This window comes from Caloenas nicobarica, chromosome 2 (assembly GCF_036013445.1).
Source record: "Caloenas nicobarica isolate bCalNic1 chromosome 2, bCalNic1.hap1, whole genome shotgun sequence".
Classification (NCBI taxonomy): domain Eukaryota; kingdom Metazoa; phylum Chordata; class Aves; order Columbiformes; family Columbidae; genus Caloenas; species Caloenas nicobarica.
Genome location: NC_088246.1, coordinates 137,818,509 through 137,838,650, shown reverse-complemented (window position 1 = coordinate 137,838,650; position 20,142 = coordinate 137,818,509). Strand labels below are relative to the sequence as shown.

The 20,142-nt window shown below is 36.7% G+C and overlaps 1 protein-coding gene across 2 annotated transcripts in view; it reads left to right on the top strand.

Annotated features, from left to right (window-relative positions):
• Nucleotides 1-20,142, top strand: part of MMP16 (matrix metallopeptidase 16) — a 178,043-nt gene that overhangs the window by 73,916 nt on the left and 83,985 nt on the right. The window contains exon 2 of one of the 2 annotated variants that reach the window (XM_065628035.1): nucleotides 13,784-13,932. The exons of the other annotated variant lie outside the window; for it this stretch is intronic. Coding sequence (XP_065484107.1) covers nucleotides 13,784-13,932 — 149 coding nt within the window. The remainder of the gene's footprint in view (nucleotides 1-13,783; nucleotides 13,933-20,142) is intronic. 2 annotated transcript variants of the gene reach the window in all.

Sequence of the window (20,142 nt, the reverse complement as noted above, 5' to 3'; positions counted from 1 at the left end):
CTTCCATGATGTCCACCACCTATTGGAAGATCTTAGTTGGAAATGTTTTGTATGTCTGTTCTGTTTTGGGATAGGATCGACTATATATCGAGCCATATATCCTAACCAGTTTATGCCACGTTGATCATAATCTGTATTTGTTTGATTTGGGTCACAGGCTGGAGGGTTTTTGGGTGTTGGTTCCTTAGTTGCAGTTCTGAGGTACCTTAATCTGGAAGGGAGCTTAAAGTTTGCAAAATGAAGGCCTTCATTTGATTCTTGACCCAGTTTTCTTTTTTTTTTTTTTCCAACATAGTAAAATTTACGCTGTTCCATTTTCTTAAGGTTTCTTCCTCCTTCCTGATAGGAGCTGTGATATCAAATACTCAGTTTGTCTATTAACAATTGCCAACTCAATCACTATACTAAAACATTTTTTCTTGCTTCTAAGACTGAAAAATGTGTAATTTTTCTCCTAAGCATATGTATACCTACACAGATAAACAGTTGTAAACACTCTTGGCTTTGATACATGCAAAAGCTGTTCTCATTTGCAGTTTGAACCTGTACAAAAATGTATACATACTTTTCGATATTTAGATTTAATTGCTGAGTGGGGTAATCCCAGCTCCATTTTTTCGTCTAGTTTATGGTAGACCAAGTCTAATAAACTTAAAGCCAAATGGATTTCAATTAGGGTGCTGCTTGGGATATTTAAACATTAGGTTCACAGGATTAGCATACTAATGACATTGCTGTGAGAATACAGGACCTATTATTTTTTATTAATTGCATATGTAATTTCTAAAATGTACTTAGTTACTTGGTTTGCATATTATCCTTCTTAATTGCATGGAAAACCATGTCTCTCAGAAGAGAAAAATGGAAAAGCATGCACATAGAATTTTCCCTGTCCTTTTCTGCTGTTTTGATTCTATCTGCATGTTTGAGCTAGAGAAACAATATATGTATGAAAAACCAACCAACCAAAACAAAACAACATAAAAACCCAAACCATACAAACAAAAAGCCCCCACACTTCTGTAATGTCTGATCTTTATAAATGTTACCAGTGATGAGTGTAAGGAAATAATTTTCTTTTAGCAACCTATTTTTTTAATAGATACAAAAGTGTAGATAAATCCTGATCTTGTTGGTTGATAGGGACACTTGACTGAGTTCTGCCAGGTACTGAGTGCTCTAAACATCCATCTGAACCTATGGCTATTGAGAGTACTCAGGGATTCACAGCATCAGGTCCTAATTAAGCAAAGCTAAAATTGTTCTATTATGTTTTTAAATTGCAATACACATGACCATAGCCCATAGGGGAACTAATAAAAGATAATCCCGTGGTTTGCTTTGAAGCAATTACTGTACGTCCCTTTCTGCCTGCAGAAATCACCTTGTCACATCCCTCACTTGCATCAATTCACCACTTCCCTTTCCCCCCCTTCTATTTCTGTAAGCCTGCCCTTTAACAAAAATAGAGTTTAGAGGATGACATAAAAAGGAGACTTGCAGATGCACTAAAATATATGCAGTCTTTCTGCTACTTGCAGAAGGATTACAGACAGCTGGTGAGTTAGTGTACTGCAAGCAAAATAGACTTATCAAAAGAAATATGAGGACATTTTTATCTTTATGAAAGTAAAAGGCTAATACAGCTAGCCTGATTTGGTCTTATTCTGCCAATAATCTACACAGAGGTGGTTTCAAGAAAAGAGAATGTTTTACTTTAGAATTGATACGTCTTTATTATAGCAAGCAAGACAGCTTTCTCTACTCTTTCAGTCTTCACCCTAACGCCCATGGCAAGAGTCAATTGTGACAGATTTGGTCGTGATTTGAAGCAAGGATAGTTACTGACCCATAGTAAATTCACCTTTTCTTGCTACTTAAGATTTGAACTCTATACAGAAAAGCTACTCTATTCACTGATTTTGATCGATGCTAAACAGAATTTATGATAGGTGTGTGATCACTGTTAAAGATGTTTAACCAGTATTGTTGTTACCTCTTCAGTTATAGAGCATTGCCTGTCTCCATTTGAACCACATGTACAAGAGGAAAATAAGGCAGGTATAAATTGCATAAATTACCAGAAAGAATTATTAGAAGCAAGTGTGTAAAACTGGAAGTGCTACATTCCGATTGATCCCTGCGCTCCCTGTGGCACAGTCACCTCCTACAGGCATTTTCTGAAGAAGGGCTGGAAATGAAAGTGGGAAACATTAATTACAGATCAATATCCCATGGAAACTCCTCTATTGGACTAACATTTTCAAAACTGGGGACTAAGTCAGAAACTAAAAGAGGAGAGAACAGAGAAGAAGGTGGTTTCTGTACTGCCTGTTTCTTTTCCTCCTTACAGCTTCTACTCAGATAGATGTACTGTGTAGCTGAGTGGATTGTCTTCATTGCAAAACAGGAAGAGAGTGGCCGAATTAAAATGTTGCCCTCCTTCCTCCCAGCTGGATTCATTTCTCCAAAGAACAAATCAGAGCTTTCAGGGATTTTACTTCCTTTCTGCTCTATCAGCTCCCTGGCCTCTTTGCAGAAGTTACAAGGTTTTCCTTTCAAATTATGTTGTGTTGTAGTATTTACATTGTTTTGTTGTTTTCATTCTGCTGTGTGGCCCAAATAAAGTAATTTGGGAAATGACAGTATTACCTTTTATGTTCATTGCATTCTTTTCTTGTCTCTCCCTGGGAAGTGACAAACTCTCTGTACAATTAATGTGGCTTAGAAAATCCGTCTTCATCTTCTATCTACATGTTTCTACAGGAAAACATGAATCAGATTTTTTGAAGAGCTATTATAGTACTGAAAATATCACAAATTTTATATCAGCTTGATTGTAAAAAAAAGAAGCGTTTCTAAAATATAGAATGATATCCAGCAAGGAAGCACAGTATCTTAAATTTTACATCTTATATATCTGACTTTGAAAAACATAAGACAGGAAAAAAAGATATTTTCAATTTTAAAATGAGCTAATTATCAATTTATATTTAAAAACATACTGTGCCATAAAAATTTATATTACAAGTAGTAGTGACTTCATTAATTGCTGAAAAAGCATAGAAAGGAAAGAAAATAAAATTAACATTCAACAAAATAAAGGAAGTATCTCATTCAATTAAATAATTTCTTTTTCCACTGAAGGCAACTTTGCTGTTGACTTTAGCATAGCCACTTCTTTTTTAAAGACACAGACTTCCAAATGTGGTTTCTATGCAGTACAGTATGAGTTTACATGTAATCTTACCTGTAAAGGTGTAGTAAAAAAAACTATGAAGTATAAATCCAGAAAAAAATATGCAATCTGTTGTTGCATTTCTGTTCTTTTGCTTTAATGCAGTTTTAATTTAATCCAAAATATAAGAATATTCAATATATTGATATCTATATGGGAAATATTTGCATAGATATTTAATGGATGTGTTTATTATTCAAAATATTATGTTTATTCTGTCTATAAAATGAGGAAAAATATTATAATGAAGCAAATTAAATAGAAGTGGTATGGAGGAAAAAAAAGTTTGGCCATGTCACATTTCCTATGGATGTTTAACTTGCAATTCATTTACTTCACTGATGTAAACCTAAACCTGCATAAACTATAATAGTAAAGATTTTTTGTTTAATGGTTTCAAATACTAAGTGTCAGATATGGTTTGAATAATCATTTCCCTAAAGGAATTTTGCAGCTTGACCTTTTGTTTTTGTTATTATGGAATACCTTCCCACCATCCTTTTTAAAGTAGTGCAACACCATCTGTTGGTACATTATGTATTTGTTTTTCCTATGTAAATGTCTTAGAACAAAGTTTTAATACTTTTAATAAGATCATTTGAAGCAACCTATTGGAACATATAAAGAAATACAGTGCTGATTAATGGGTTTTTTAGTTTATTAGCTGTTGGTATATTTTTCTTTTTTTTTTTTTTTAATGTGACAGTTTGTAATTTACAATTGTGCCATAGAAGATATACCAAATAAGCAATTTTTTTACGTTAGTCTTATAGTAGTATACAGTTTCTATTTGTGTGATGTGGCTGCTGCTGAGAATGATTTTACAGTCTAGAAGGAAAAATCCTATGTTACTGTTAAGTTTCACTGATATGAATGCCTCCCTCTTGAAGTATGTGTTTGACTGCAATGATATACTCAGAGCCTAAAATAGTCTGTGGCCATTCCCAGCTAGTGCCAAGCACTTTGAGACTTTGCTGCTCGTAGGATGGTGATGGAAGCAGTGAGACAGTCCTTATGAATTCATGAGTAACCTCTCAGAAGATACACAGAGAGGGAGAGAATTAGGCAAAAAAAAAGTAAAAGGTTGGAGAAATAAAATGAGCCCTATAGGGACTGAAGATTATGGAATCTTGTGGGCAACCTCCATACCCCACAATATGATGGTTGTCAAATGAGTAGACCACAGTCCTTGCAAAATGTGTTCCAGAAATCAGACTGCTTAGCTATCAGGTAAAAAGTTGTGATATTGCACCCAAATTTTTCTTTAGTTTGAGATTAATAAATAAAATGTGTTATTGGACAGGTATTGTAGAAAGAGAGTTCTGTGGAGAATTAACTTCCTGGCACTTACTTTCATTCTTGAACATGAGGACTTTTTTCCCTAATCTTGCAACACTCTACTAGATAGGTTGTTATCTCCAAGACTGTCCCCTCATTTTTTTTTCAATGACTATGGATGACTATGAAGAATTAGTCTTTATTTTTTCTACTTTAGCTTGTTTAAAAGATTAAATTACTCAATACCCCTTGTACATAGTGGTTTTCAGTCTCTCCTTCCTATAAACTGTTTCGTCATTTCACATTGAACTAGATAGCATCTATTTTTGATGAAGGAATTGACTCCCATTCTTTTTTCAACATAGTACAATTGAGCTCTGTTGCTTCTTATAGCAAACTATCTGACTTCTACTGCATAAATAATAATAATTATTGTTGTTCCCATGTTGATATTTTCTGATTGTCTGCCAGTCCATTTTTTTGTCCTCGTGTTAGGAGCAGTGACAATGCCTTATAGACTGAAGGTAAGAGGGCCCATGAAACATGCTGGGTATTCAAGAAGATAAACATGTAGGCATGTTTTTCCTCCTTGGTGAATACTGTTTTTCTTGTCTTGGAAGTCTTGGAATGACACTGGTTACAAGCATGTGATTTCTAATACCAAGTGAAGTCTCCCCTTCTCCATGAGGAGAGTGTCTGTCTGAGAAAATCAGTCACTATAAACGTAATTCACAAGGAGTACATGCTTAGCCAAAGTTAGAAGTCTTCTTTTTCAAACCAAGGTTTTGCAATGAAGTCAGCTGAACAGTCTGTTTGAATTGCTAATTTAAATCAGGCAGCCTCAGGACACATTCCTGTATGCACCTATGCACCTTTCTCTCCGCGAGCTAAAATATACATTCACTTCAGTTTGAGAGTAGTGTACACAGTAAAAGAATCTATTGTTTTGTTTGACCATGTGAGAATTAGTCTGGAGTAATTTTAGAGTAACTATTACAACACACCTTGGGGGAAAAAAAACCCTATAAAAATATCAGTAATGACTTACCTGGATTTCTAATCCCTCAGGGACTTTTCTATGTTTGAGCCAGTATGAGTGGGATTCTACAAGTCTCGAAGGTATTACAGTTTTGGGAGCTTCAGTCTAGAACCACAGAATCACACAGAATGGTTGAAGTTGGAAGGGACCTTTAGAGGTCGTCTGGTCCAACCCCTTTCTCAAGCAGGGCTGCCCAAGGCCATGTCCAGATGGCTTTTCAGAATCTCTGAGGATGGAGACTCCATGACATCTCAGGGCAACCCGTACTAGTGCTAAGTCACCCTCACAGTGAAAAAGCATTTCCTTATGCTGAGAAGGAAACTCCTGTGTTTCAGTTTGTGCCCATAGCCTCTGGTCCTGTCACTGGGCACTGCTGAAAAAACCCTGACTCCATCTTCTCTATTCCCTCCCTTCAGATATTTGTACATATAGATAAGATCTCCCCTGAGCCTTTTTTCATCCAGGCTGAACAGTCGCAGCTCTTTCAGTCTTTCCTCATAGGAGACATGCTTCAATCTCTAAATGTCTTAATGGCCCTAGATTTTTTTTTTTTCTGAAGCAGTCATGCCTCATGCAGCCATATTATCCAACACAGCATCGTTAGCCCTGCAGAGCTATTTTCCTAGAGGCTGTAGAAATTCTAGTAAGATATAAGGACAGTGTCCCCTAAAATATGCTATATGATCTACTAGAACTGTTAGTTTTATTTGTGGAAGTGTCTCCACTGGTCTGGGTCCATGCCAGACTTCTCTAGAGATTTCTGTTAGTGACTGGAGAAAATTTGCCTGAGCAACTAATGAATAAGCTCCGTATTCTGCAGTCAGTTATAAATGTGCTGTTACAGGGAAAGATCAAGGTACAAAGAGTTTCTTTCCAGGGCAAGGATTTGTGTCATAGTTGTTACAACACTAACCCACTCTCAGTACAGACACTCAGAGAAGTAGTGAATGAACGATGTAACTCCTGCCTTTGGAGCTGGGTAGTAACTGATCCCTGTTCCAAGTCTATTTCAGAGTCTCTCAAGCAGCTTTGCATGTAGATCCTACATCTGAGACTTACTGGTAGGTGCCCCCACCTGTCTGGAATCTGCAAATGGCTCTGTCCTGGTGCTCCTGGCTGCTCTTTCATGCCTTGCATTCCTGCTGCTTTCAAAATACGTTATTTTTCCGTGGACAAATGTGGCAGTAAAGCAGAGGATTTAGCATATTTAAGCTAAACTTGAATTATAAATGAGAGGAAATCAGCAAACAGTTTTGACTATATTTTGCTTTTTTACTTTTGCCACTTCTTGGAATCTGACTGGTTTGAATCACTAACCAGGTAAGGCTTCTGGCATTGGGCTGCAGTCTTGATTCTTGCAATGAAAATACCTCTCACTGGGACCAGAAGCTCACTTTTAAAAATATCTCAGTCACCATACACTTGTGTCAGCTCAACTCTGCTACTTCTATTATAGTACTGCATCTAAGTATTTACAATAGTACAGTCTGCAACCTAGACATCCCACAGATGTTTTTGAATTATTAAGTTCTTATTACAAATTCTGTAATCCACAAAAGTTTACAGTCATTAACGTGTCTAAGACTATGTCAATACCACATCTAAATTGTTTTTTGGAGGAGTTGTCACAGTAACTCACAAGTAAATAAGTTGATCACTTTCTAGATTAGGTCATTGGAGAAGTAAATTTTGCAAGGGGTACTTTTTTTTTGGTGTGTTCATAATGACAAACAAGATAGTTCCTTGACTTGAACATGATTCCTTCTATTTCAGGTCTTTCCACCCTGATATACAACTTCCAATAAGTGGATTTGTTTGTGAAATTCAAGGCATTCCAGACTAATGTATTCTGAACATGCAAGCTCTTTATTACCTGTTAAGGATTAGTTATCTCAAATTGCAACGATAGGTAGCAAGCCAGTCATAACTATTAACCTATTATATTATCTATCATAATTCTTATTCTCATTCTGTAGACTTTTCTGATAGACTAGGTCAGACTTTCCTGGACTTGTTCTTGTTATATGCTTTTTTTTTGGAAGTGTTTTTCTCACTAGATAGATACCAAATAGTTACATAGTATACCTATTCTGTAAGTTCACATCAGTGTCTTCTGTTAAAAACAAAACCAAAAAACAAAAACACAAAACAAACAAAATCACCAATGAGAAACTGGTGGCATTACAAATATGACATAGGAAAAAAAGCAGAAGATTGCCTATAATGCTCTGTGTAAACACTTCTGTCTGTCTATCTGGCTGTAAGGTTGTTACTGGCAAGTCAGTATTAGCTGCAGTGGTTAGCTCTGTAATTAAAACAAACCGTTAGCCATGATTAATTGGCCTCAATGGAGAAATGACCTGGTCATATGGATTCTGATTTTGGAGTTAGCTTAGTTATCCATACCATAGTAAAAGCCTTCAATGTCTTTTCAAAATTGCATCAGCGCTTGAACTGCTAAATCCTGTGGTGATCAGTGTCAGTTAGATACTGAAATGTATGCTTTCTGAAATGTAAGTCTCCTGAATCACTCAGACATTTTAAATAATTTCACTTAGAGTATCTTAGGTCTTACACCTGGGTCAGGGCAACCCCTGTTATCACTACAGGCTGGAGGATGAAGGGATTGAGAGCAGCCCTGTGGAAAAGGACTTGGGGGCATTGGTGGATGAAAGATTGGACATGACCCAAAAATGTGCGCTCGCAGCCCAGAAGGCCAACCGTACCTTGGGCTGCATCAAAATGAGTGTGACCAGCAGGTCAAGGGAGGTGATTCTGCCCCTCTGCTCTGGTGAGATCCCACCTGGAGTCCTGCGTGCAGCTCCAGAGCCCTCAGTACAGGAAAGACGTGGACCTGTTGGAGAGGGTCCAGAGGAGGGCCATGAACAGGAGGCCTGGAACACCTCTGCTATGAGGACAGGCTGAGAGAGTGGGGGTTGTTCAACCTGGATGAGAGAAGGTTCCAGGAAGACCTTATTCAGTACTTAAAAGGAGCCTTTAAGAAGGATGGGGACAGACTTTTTAGAATGGCATGTTATAACTGCACAAGGGGTAATAGTGTTAAACTAAAAGAGGGGAGATTCAGGTTAGACATGAGGAAGAAATTTTTGCAATGAGAGTGCTGAGATACTGGCACAAGTTGCCCAGAGAGGTGGTAGATGCCCCATCCCTGGAGACGTTCAAGGCCAGGCTGGACAGGGCTCTGAGCAACCTGATCTAGTTGAAGGTGTCCCTGGTTATTGCAGGGGTGTTGGACTAGATGACCTCTGAAGGTCCCTTCCAACCCAAACTAGTCTATGATTCTATGATCTTTAGTGGAAGTGTATTAAAAAACAAAATTCAAAATCTTTTGAAACTAGGAAATCTCACAGTTTTACTCAGCACAAATAAGAGCTTTGTTTTCATCATAAAATCTAAAAAAGGAACAGGAATACATGAATAATAATGATATGTAGCTGCACTACTGCAGGTGTACATGAAATTGTTTTGATCCATGCTTTATTAGACTGTTTGATTTACTAAGCTTTCAGGTTCATAGAACATAATTGTACTGTAGCTTATACTATGCACTGTTATTCAGGAACATTAATAATTTGTTGATAAGTTCTATCTTAGAAATTAGTAAGCTCTCTGGAACTGATTATCTTTGTAATGTTCTTGCTTAATGTTTTATGATGATATATGGGTTTTCTTTGTTCTTAGTAACAGTTTGGTGTCAACATACTGGTTTTGAGAGCACTCTTTCTTCCCACATTAGCAAACATCTGAATGATTGAAGTCTGTTGGTGTATTTAATATACTCTAAGATAGCTCATGCTTTATCCTTTAGAGGAGATGAACATACAGCCGTGTGACAAAATGCTATCTATTCCATAGCCAGGTGATCTGTAGAGCATAGTATAAGTAACGTTTAAAAACTAAAATGAAAAGATCTTTTAATCGTGGCAGAAAAAAACAAACCCCTAGGTTTCTAGTCAATGACATCCAAAATCTGGAAAATGATACAACTCGTGCTGAGCACTTACAGGTTCCATAGGCTCCTGCAGAAATGGTGGATCTCCAGCAAACTCCTAGTATCTCTACAGGTTTCATCACCAATGGGTTCTGTTTATCTTTTTCCCTACAATTTCCTTGCAGTTATGAGGAGAGAAAGGGAAGGAATTTTTCTGGTGGAAAAAGTGCATGTAAGGCATAGTTTTATCATTTTAAAATGTATGGATAAATGGGACATAAGCCTTAAAGTTCAATTAGTGAGAAAGAATATTTTTAAGCATTTTTTTTTCCCTGCCAAATGAAATGTTTGTGTGTCCATGTTCTTCTGAACTAATAGCACTCTTCAGCTATTCTCCAGTGTTTGATAATAGGCTGACACTGGGAACTAGCATACAAATGTAGTGCAAGCAGATGCTTAGTAAAGATAGACTTTAGCTTCTAGTTTGCTGGAGGTTAATGTGGACAATGAAATAAGATTAAACAAAAGGCGTTTCTTTATGTAAAGATGTTAAAAAGTGTGACTCACATAAGTGAGTTCAAATACATAAAAGGCTGCTGCAGAGGGGAAAGGAATAATTGGTTCTCCTCACCTGTAGCAGGTAAAATGAGAAGTTACAGGCTTAATTTATAATAAGGGAGATTCAACACAGAGGCAAACTTCAGAGCAGTGGGACAGTAAAGCGCTGTAATAGGGAGGGAAGTGGTGGAGCCTGTTGTCTTCCAGCTGTGTTTTTCTGTGGTTACCATGAGAGGTTACCATGGCTTTCATTTCCTGCAGGACAAGAAACTCCCACCCCAAAACTTCACTTGAAGTAGCAGTATTTTATCTGCATAAACTGTTTAAAGGAATGGGACATATCACTGATTTTGGAGTCTATGTAAAGGGTCTCTGTTGGCATCCCAGACATTACATGTTAGATGAATCTACTTCACCATTTCCTTGTTCCAAGACAGATGAGTTCCTCAGAATTACAGGTGGTTCACCAACACTGCACTGCCATTGCTGAAGTGCATTAAGGCAGGGGTAAATTTAATTTCAGTAGAGGGGGAAATTTTTGTGGTCATAATAGATTGCCTCAAAAATACAAGGCAGTGAGAAATTTGTTCTCCTTTGTTCTCCTGCTGTGACTGCCTCACTCTGTCTCTTTTCCTCTTTGTCGTTTTACCCACCTATGTATTTTGGACTTCATTTTAAAGTTAAGCTTCTCCTCCACAGTTCCCAGCATTTGGACTATGCACAATAGTATCTGAGGGGCATATTTCAGGTGTCGGGCAGACTGAGCCAAGGTGCTTCAAAAATTTTAATAGAAAGCTGAGGAATCTGAGAAATGCAACAGGAACCAGATTTGTTGTCTCTTTTCTTGTTTTGTGATCCTTTCTTACAAGGACAGAACACCAGTAACATTTAATGCTACTAGCTCTCAAGCATTCACCAGTTATTAGCCTTGGGCATCGATTTGTCTGAATTTTTAAAAAAAAGAAACTTGTTTTCAGAGCGTCATCTGACTTTCTGATATGTTGGCTGTGTTTTCTGGTTGCTATTTTGAAGGCTGAAGGAAGACCCAGGTGGTCTACTTCCTTTGCTCAATGATAGCAAGTGACTAGAAGGCATCCTGTATTTAGCTTGTATTTACATCTTTTTATAAAGGGAAAGGCTACAGTGTCCTCTCCTGCTGTTTCTGAGCCACCTCTCTTCGTTTTCCCATGTCTACAGTGGCACTCTGCTAGATGCCAGTTTGTCCTCTCCCCTTCTCCCATGAGCAGTACTCCCCAAGATATTTTTTCTCTCTCTCTTTATAACTTTTCTAATTCAGATATATGAAGGTTTAGCTTCTTGTAAATGTGGTTACTTGTAACCCCGTATGTTTGTCTCCTTCAGTTATCCACAGTGAGGATGGTTTTGAGAGGTGATAGGTGGCCTCACAAGCCTACCAAGCAATCTTGTGTGCCCTTAGTGCCTGAAAGAGAACTTCATGAAAAGCCCTGCTATGTGTCTGTATTCCAAATTCATGCTGAGAAGGTGACAAGAAGGTGGCATAATTTTAGACAACAGTGACATGCTGCTCAGAATTATGTTTTTCCCTGTCCGATCATTTGTTTTAATATCACTGTCTGTGACATCGTTTCCCTTGCCTTTTATGCAATGACTTCAGAGGATGAATCTCAAAATAACCCCATTCTTAGATACACTATTGTAGATATTAATTCAAAAGGACTCGCTACACGGAAACCAACCCACTCTGTGTCAAACTGATCTCTTATTTCCATGCTTTTGTTTCCACATATTGCATTGCTCTTGCCATCATTCCACCGCTAGCTGGCCTTTCAGGGAAACCTTTCAACAATGGGAGGCAAAACAGACTTCCTGTGCAAAGCAACTCATAAACAAAATTATTTGTGTGGTGACCCAAACCTAGCAGAAACTTAGTGCTCACAATTTCACCCTTGAAGCTGAAAAGTGCAAGAAGTCAGGAGTATATAAAGTTGGATGTAGAAATGAGAGCATCTTCCTATCTATTAAACATAATTTTGTTCTTCTTCTGAATGGCTCTTGTATATAGAGAAGGTGTGAAGGTGAAAGAGGTTAGGCTGGGTCTTAATCCTGTCTGCTCTGTATCTCCATGTTGTGTGGAGCTCACAGACATTGGTAAGATGGTGTCTGAACTGCACTATGGTAAGGTAAACCTGTTTAAATTAGAAATATCTGAGCTTATAACTGGAAGATTTCATCTTTTATTTACAAGAGGCAATGTTCACCTATAACACATGTTCAGCATCAGTAAAGTGAACCACAGCAATGAATTGATCCATCTTGAGCTTTTTCACTGGGTCTGTAAAATGGGAGTGTGCCATTAACATGGTTAACCTGCTACGGAACTGAATTGGGTGGACTCTGCAAGCTAAACTGAAGGCTGAAAATTGCAGCTACACGGTTTGGTGTTAGGCTGTGTGTAAACAGTGAGTATAAACAGATAAAAACCGCACAAGTGTTGTGTGAGGCAGTTAGAGCCCAAAACACTGTAAGGGGAGAGTGGGTGGATAGCATTCATTAATGTAATGATTCAGAATCCTTGAACTGGGATGTGATATGTTTGAAAGAGGTGGATGAACCAATTTTTTATTTGTTTATCTATTTTTTTTTTTAAACAGAAGATCACATTTCTGAGGTCACAAGTACTTTGTTACTGGGGAGAGTGAAGCTGCAGCAAGACAATTTAACTGTGTCTTGCAGAGAAGTGATGAGTGTACCTTTCATTCTAGTGAGTAGTTCAGTCCTTAGATGAGAAGCTAAGATATTTTTAAAGGTGTATCACTGCTCTCATTGCCTCAAAAGTCTTACACTGTGCTTTGTATAAGCTAGATTTTGAGAATGCTTAGAAACATTAAGCTAACTGCAGCTACTTGTTTGTGAAATATTGCCTCAAGAGGACAGCATGTTTCAGGGGCTTTTTCCAGGTGTTCTTGAGATAATTGGCTTTAATCCATAAAGCTTTCAGTTATTTGTACCATACTTTCTCCCTCTCACTTCTACACAATTAAGAGCATCAGGGTTGGCATTAAATCCATCTCGATGTAAAAAGGAAGATCCTCTTATCAGGGAGTTTCCTGTAAGTGGGCACAGACTCAGCTGCTTCACTATCTCCTGGCCACCTGCTTTGCCTATAAGTATGTGATTTAAATATTCTTCCCGGAAAGCTGAATATCTCCCCACCCTCTCTTTCATAGTCTTTGAGAGATTATAACAATATAGTGTAACTGTGAGAGCTATTGTGGATTTATTACTGTAGTTGGTGAATATTCTTATGTACCCTGTGGCTGATCAATTATATGTGGCATGTATTGTAGATGTTATATTTTGTCTGCTTTAATAAATTCTTGAAGTGCCTAAGGCCAGAGTTAGGTGCTTAAGTTGTGACTTTGAATAAATAAATATATTAAATAAATAGTTGAAGGACAAGTTTCAGATAATACAGACAGCTGGCTCCTGGATAGAAAGCACTGTAAGTCTTAAAACAGCAGAATCTTTAATAAAGGAGATGAAATAAAAGCCCCCAAGAATTTATTCTCTGAAAAAAAAATTAAAATAATTAAAAAAACCCAAACAACACAAAACTAACAAGATTTATGCTTGGTGAATTAGAGGCTTCATTATATACGGTACAAAACCTAATTACTAGGGAGCATTTTATTTACCTCTAATTTCTATTTAATAGCCACTGCACTTGTCATTGCAGGTATGGTTACAAAAGTATGGCTACCTTCCACCAACTGACCCCCGAATGTCGGTGTTGCGCTCTGCAGAAACCATGCAATCAGCTATAGCTGCCATGCAGCAGTTCTATGGCATTAATATGACAGGAAAAGTGGACAGGAACACAATTGAGTAAGTAACCAGTACTGAACTGCTCTTGACTTTTCTGTTTCAAGCAAGGTAAAATAGAACTGGAAAAACTTTATATCACATGAAGCAGGGTGACCGGGATATCCAAATAGTGTCACAGCTTCAGATGGGGAGTTAAAATGTTTCTCTCTCTCCTTGCCTTTTTTTTTTTCTCATGTTCTGTATTTCATGGTAGCAGGTAGTCACCTGCCTGCCTGTTATTAGGCATGTGGTTGCACAGAAAATGTTTCAGGATTACTTAAAGAAAGGGCCAAAAGGTTGTCAATGTGGAAGTGGAGAAACTGATTCAAGATTGGCAAGAATTCATGTAAGGTTTCACAGTGGAAAGCGTCTTTTCTTACTGGAAAATCTTAAGTGTAATATTCCTTATACTCATTGCAAAGTATTTTAGCACACTCCACTGCCTCATTTATTTAATGGTTTCCAGTAACAAAAGACCAGGTGTGGTCATTTTTACTTGCAGTAAAATCGGATTAGTTTTGCATGCCCTTTGCAATTCTGAAGTTGTTTAAGGCAGGCAGCATCTGATTTTACTGAACACAGACAAACTTTGAGAAACAGAGCAATTAAAAGACACTTCCAAACAACTCTGTACTCTACTAAAATTTAGAAATGTGCCAGGAAAAAGAAGAAAAAGAAAAAAGAAGTAGTATTAGTACACCACTAAGAAAATGGATCTGGTACTAAGATTCAAAGTGCTTGTTGGACTCGTTCCAGTTAAAATGTAATAAAGATTGTCTTGTGGTTTTAGAAAAAGTTGCTTGGCTTGAAAAGCAAACAATAATGAAGTAGTACTGTCACTACATATCCAGCATTTACTTTATTGAAATATATTTCTACTCCTTCTCTAAAATGCTTTTTGGGGGAGGGGAAAAAAAATCATTCTTCATTTCCCATTTACCAAACCCAACTCAATGTGTCATCTTTCATTATTCATTTTTAGTAAAGTAGCTGACATGAATGATTTTTCTACTATTTAGAGTTTAGGGAAGAGACTACCCAAAATACTGACAGGATTGGAAAAATCATTTCATTCCACTGACACATGCATTATTGCATTGAAAAGCAATAAAGCAAAGCAGATTTTAGGCCTGCCCTAAGGGGAGGTGAGTTGATCTCACATCCCTTAGTTTAGGAATTTAAAGGACCTTAGAACATGCAGCGCGATAGCAGTAAACGCCTTGTGAGAAAGTGATGCTCTAAAGTATGTTTATGATTCAACCTGCAGAGTGGAGAGACTTGGCTCTTTATACAGCTTCAGTGATTGATCCTTGAGAGGAGAGTGCTGTTACATCAGGCACAAGTAGCCTTTTAAAGGCACCGTGGTGGCAGCTTTGTAAAAGGCAATATATTTCACTAACACGAAAAGAATCTGTTCACAGTTAGAATATAGAGAGGATAGAAAGTGGTAACCTAAGGAAAAGCGGAGGCTATCTCTTGGTTTAGAGTATCAGCTAGCAAGTTGAAAAACAAACCAAACCAAAACAAAATTTTAATTGCAAAGGGAAGTGGTTCGTTTGCTAAATTGGGCTTGCTGGCCAGCATGTCAGCAAGGTTGTCTTCAGTTCTGCTGTTTGAGAGACAAAGGAATACATCTATGCAGCAGTCAAAAACATTAATTTTACAATCTAGTGGATATTGAGTCTTCCAAATATTTTAATGCATGATATTTCTTCTACACAGAAAGATATGAAAGCATGGCAATTCATAGTTGCATGTAACTCATGCTGGGTGAATTTGACATATAATTACACTTTTGTTATTACATTAACTGGAGTCAAGTTGGGAACATAACTGATTCATAAAGACTTGAGAAAAAAACCAAACTCATTAAACTAAACTGTGGCCTCAAGTTACCACCAATTATCACCACTGAATATTCTTGGGAGATGTGATTATGTAACAAAGGATAAACTTTTTTTTTCCATTGTTCGTTTATGACAGTATTTTATAAATGTTTGAAATAATTTTCCCTTTCGTCTACATAGCAAGTACATATACTCTTGTTTGGCCAGAAATATGTGACAGTTTACCATTTGTTTCCCTGTAATTAATATACTATAATCACGTACAGTACTGGGATTACAAAACAGACAGTACAGCAGGAACCATGTGAAAACAATATGTTGTCATCTTGTGCGTGAGGATTTACCTGCTTCTCTAGCATGTCTTGAGAAGAGATTATGATGTGCCTCTTCGTCTTCAGAAGGACAAAAAATTAAAAGAGATTATAGTAGTAACTTGATAGGAACCAACTTTGGGGATATTAACAGAGAAACAATGTCCTCCAGCATCATCACCAAAGTCTTCTGGTGGGATTTTGTTGCTCTGAAAAAAAGATAATCCCTCAATGAGTATTTTGGTATGCATAAATATGAACAGTGTTCATTTTTCCCCTCACCATTTGCATGGTTTTACTGTGGTTTTTAATTTGTTTCCCAAGTTGCCTGACAAGCATGATCCGTGCTTGTTGCTGGGGATAAGGAAGAGTGAGGGTTAGGGACAGACGACATAATGGCATAATAATATGAGGGACATTCTGAATACAAGTATCATTACAATGTCAAACCCAGTGAAAACAGTGTCTGACATTTCCATGAGGTGCCACAATATTTTATGTGATTAATTTATATATTATCAAACACTATCAATGATTCATTAAACAGGAGACTTCTGGAAATGGAGCCACTGTTGACATCCTGGTCTTTCATATCCCTAAACCAAACATACTAAGCAGAAAAAGGCTAGTTGTCTTTTCTTAAAACTGCTATACATGCTTGGTGTTTTGTTTTGTTTTGATTTTTTTTTTTCCGAAAATGTGTTTTGCAGTTTAAAGGGGTACATTACAAACTTCTTGGTGTAAAGATAGAATGGTTATGTATAGGATGCTGACTAAGTTTGTGCAATAGTAACAAAGCAGTAATTTTATTTTAATGTGATCTTTTATAAATGGATGGCAAATATGCTTATTTTAATGCTCAGATGAAATTCTGAGTTTACTTCAGGGTTCATAATTCAGATATAACCATATTTATGTGTGATCTCTGTTGTTTATATATTAATTATCAGTTAAAGAGTGAGAGTGAACAGTAACTTTTGAGCTGTTGAAATTGACTTGGTTGTCTTTTTTATTAGTAAATGTCTTTGTACAAAAGCTGTGCATAAGGTCTTGTCCCCTCAGCAAACATTCAGTGAAAAGCCTTGCAGACAAATCATCATCAGTAAAAGGGTTGAAATGCAGTATCCTACATCACTTTTGACTGCTTGCTATTACTTAGAGTAGCGTCAGTAAAGTCTTGTAATAGCGGACTACGGTAGGGAAGGGTAAAGATGTTTAGAAAATGTATCCATCTCTCCCCACAAGAAGTTTCAGGGTGCTAGTCAATAATTTCCTTAAATAAATGTATATAGGTTTTCCAGCCAATAATTTAAGTTGCATTGAGTCAAGTTGGACTCTCTCTTTTATTCTCCTTTTTTTCATTTAACTCCGAGAAAAAATCCCCAACCAAAAATCACCACCACCACCACCAAATACATTGTACAGTCTAAACATCAGTTTTGATTAGGGATAAATGAGAGTAGGGTATTTAAACAAAGGCAGGGGTTTTTCTGATGTTTTGATTCTGCATTAGGCTGAAACTTTTTCCTGAAGGCTTAAGAAAGTGAGGAGACAGAAAGAGATTCTTCCTCCTGACCCCCAAAAAACAAGATAAAATTCGTCAACTGGCTTGAGTTATTCATATAAGAAGTTCAGTTTCAGCTGCTTCTCCACTGGAAGAGCATTACAGTTTTGCTGCATATTTTTATTGTAATCTTTTCTGATTTTCTATGAGTCTAAGCTGTTTTAATTCTTTTGACATATATAGCTCCTCAAGATTCAAACTAATGGAGCTAAGAGAGGAATTTGATGTGACATAGTCTAGAGATAGAGTACATTAGTCACAATTAAGCCTCTTTATTGAGTCCTGATAAAGTATTAATTTTGAGGGGCTGCTGCATAAAAGATTTCTACAAGTTCAGAAGCAAACAGATTAAAGAGCAGCACAGTCATTACCAGTATGCACCTTTTCTAAATTAAAACCAATTATTTAAAAAAAAAATAATTAAACTCCAACAAACAATCAAGAACATGGAAGACATTAATCATGTTATGTAAAAAGCAGCTATATTTGGAACAAAATAGAAATGAATGTTTTATTTGTCAGTTCCCCCCAGATGGAAGATCATATTACATACTAAGTAGCCCCAAATGTCATGAACATTTATGCTTATTACTGATGGAAGTCTTCCTCCTAGTCAGTGTGAGAACCATTACTGTTTAAAGAAAAAATATATGACATATTAAAAAAAAAAAAAAGGAAAATTTATGTGCAAGAAGTTATTAACATTTTGCCTCATTTCTGTGCTGGAAATAACTGGACTCTAATACTAACCATGTACTAATCTTTTTAAAATTCTGACAGCTAAACATAGCTCAGCTAAGATCTAGGTGCCAGTTTTGGTGATAGTCCAACTCTTCAGCTGCAAATTGCATCTTTCCTTCAATTTTACATGAAGATAATTTCCTGAAATCTAGTGAACCACTTGTGCAAAGGCTTCTGTTTGTTTTAAGTTAAGATTTGTATTGTGTGTGAACCACAGCCCAGTCCTCTTGTAAGAACAGTAAGAACATCAGTGGGCTAGACAGCACAGCCACATGGAACATCCCCTGCCCATCCAAACCAATAAGGATACAAGCGTAACATTCTTGATAGGTACGCACCACTTCAAAGTCAATGCAAGAATAAATTGTGACTGCTTGAATTTCATAACATGTTATTTTGAGCTATGTTTCTTTTTGCTAAAAATGGATTGTCAGTAGTTCTGTTAAGATAATGCAATGTTGAATTTTGAATCCATACTGCCTATTGTTCTTGACTTTTTGTGTTAAATCTTAAGTGGAAAACATTTTATGCTAACATTATTTTCTGTAAGAGTATTGAACCTTCGACATAACTTGAGAGATTATTTCAATAACAGCTTTGAAGATTAATTTTTAAATTCACAGCTTGGAATGTTTACACTTCCCTGACCCTGGCTTGCCAGTGAGAAAACCCTGTTATTAAAATAGGTCTTCATCAGTTAAGCTAACTAATTTAAACCTTTTTTTGGGGGTAAGCCTAATTCCATTTATTTAAAGTCATTGCCCTTGAAACAATACAACTATAAGTGATATATTACATGTTTTATACAAGACCCTGACATTTTTGTACAGTGCCTGTAACAAAATATAGTAGTTATTTGTTTTTTCTTTATTCTTTGCTTCTTTTTTTTTTTGATGTAGTGATATCACCTTAAGGTGAGAAAACTGAAATCTTGTTACATATATATCTTTTTCTGCAATCTGTGTATGCAGTACCAACAGCATAATTTAAATATACCCTGTCATTAAAATCCGTAGTAACTGCATGATGATCTAACGTGCACTGCAAAAAAGTGTTACTGACAATGCGTCTAAAAGTTCTCCAAGGTCTAAGCCAACTTTAATCTCATTTGCTGAAGTGTAAATATGATATAATTTTACTAAGAAGACTAGACTGCCCTTTGGTCGTAACTAAGATCTGCTTCTTTCCGTCATTTTATTTCATTATTAGAGCAAATTAAACTTTTAAATAATATTTCATCCCAGAGATTGCTAACATTTACTTTTTGAATTGGTGCTTCTTTTCAAAAACATAGAGGAACCTGAAGTTGCAGTGTGTTTCAGCAAATACTGGTGGGATAAAGTTTTATATATTTTGCAGTATTGTCTTTACAGACAGTAGGGAAAGAACATTGTCTTCCTTGCAAATACAAATAATAGTCAACTGGTTTATGTGCCAGTTGTAATTATTCTGAGCAGAAATTAGAGCAAATCATTCTGTGTTTCTTACTTGAAAAAGATGTCTATGAACTCAGTGGCTTCAGTTCAGGCAGTCAAAGTCATGATTTTTGGCTTCCCCACTTGAGCTACTTGATGGATGTGTCACCCACCAAATATTTGCAGGCACTGACCTTGTATATTCTTTATCAGTACAAGTGGGGTGCAGTGCCATCTTGGAACTATCACTAAAATTTTGTATTTTCCCACAGGCTGGTGAGCTTAACTCCTACTTAGGCATTTAAGCAATAATTTGCTTTTATATCCATAACTACAAGTTATATGAAGTGTTA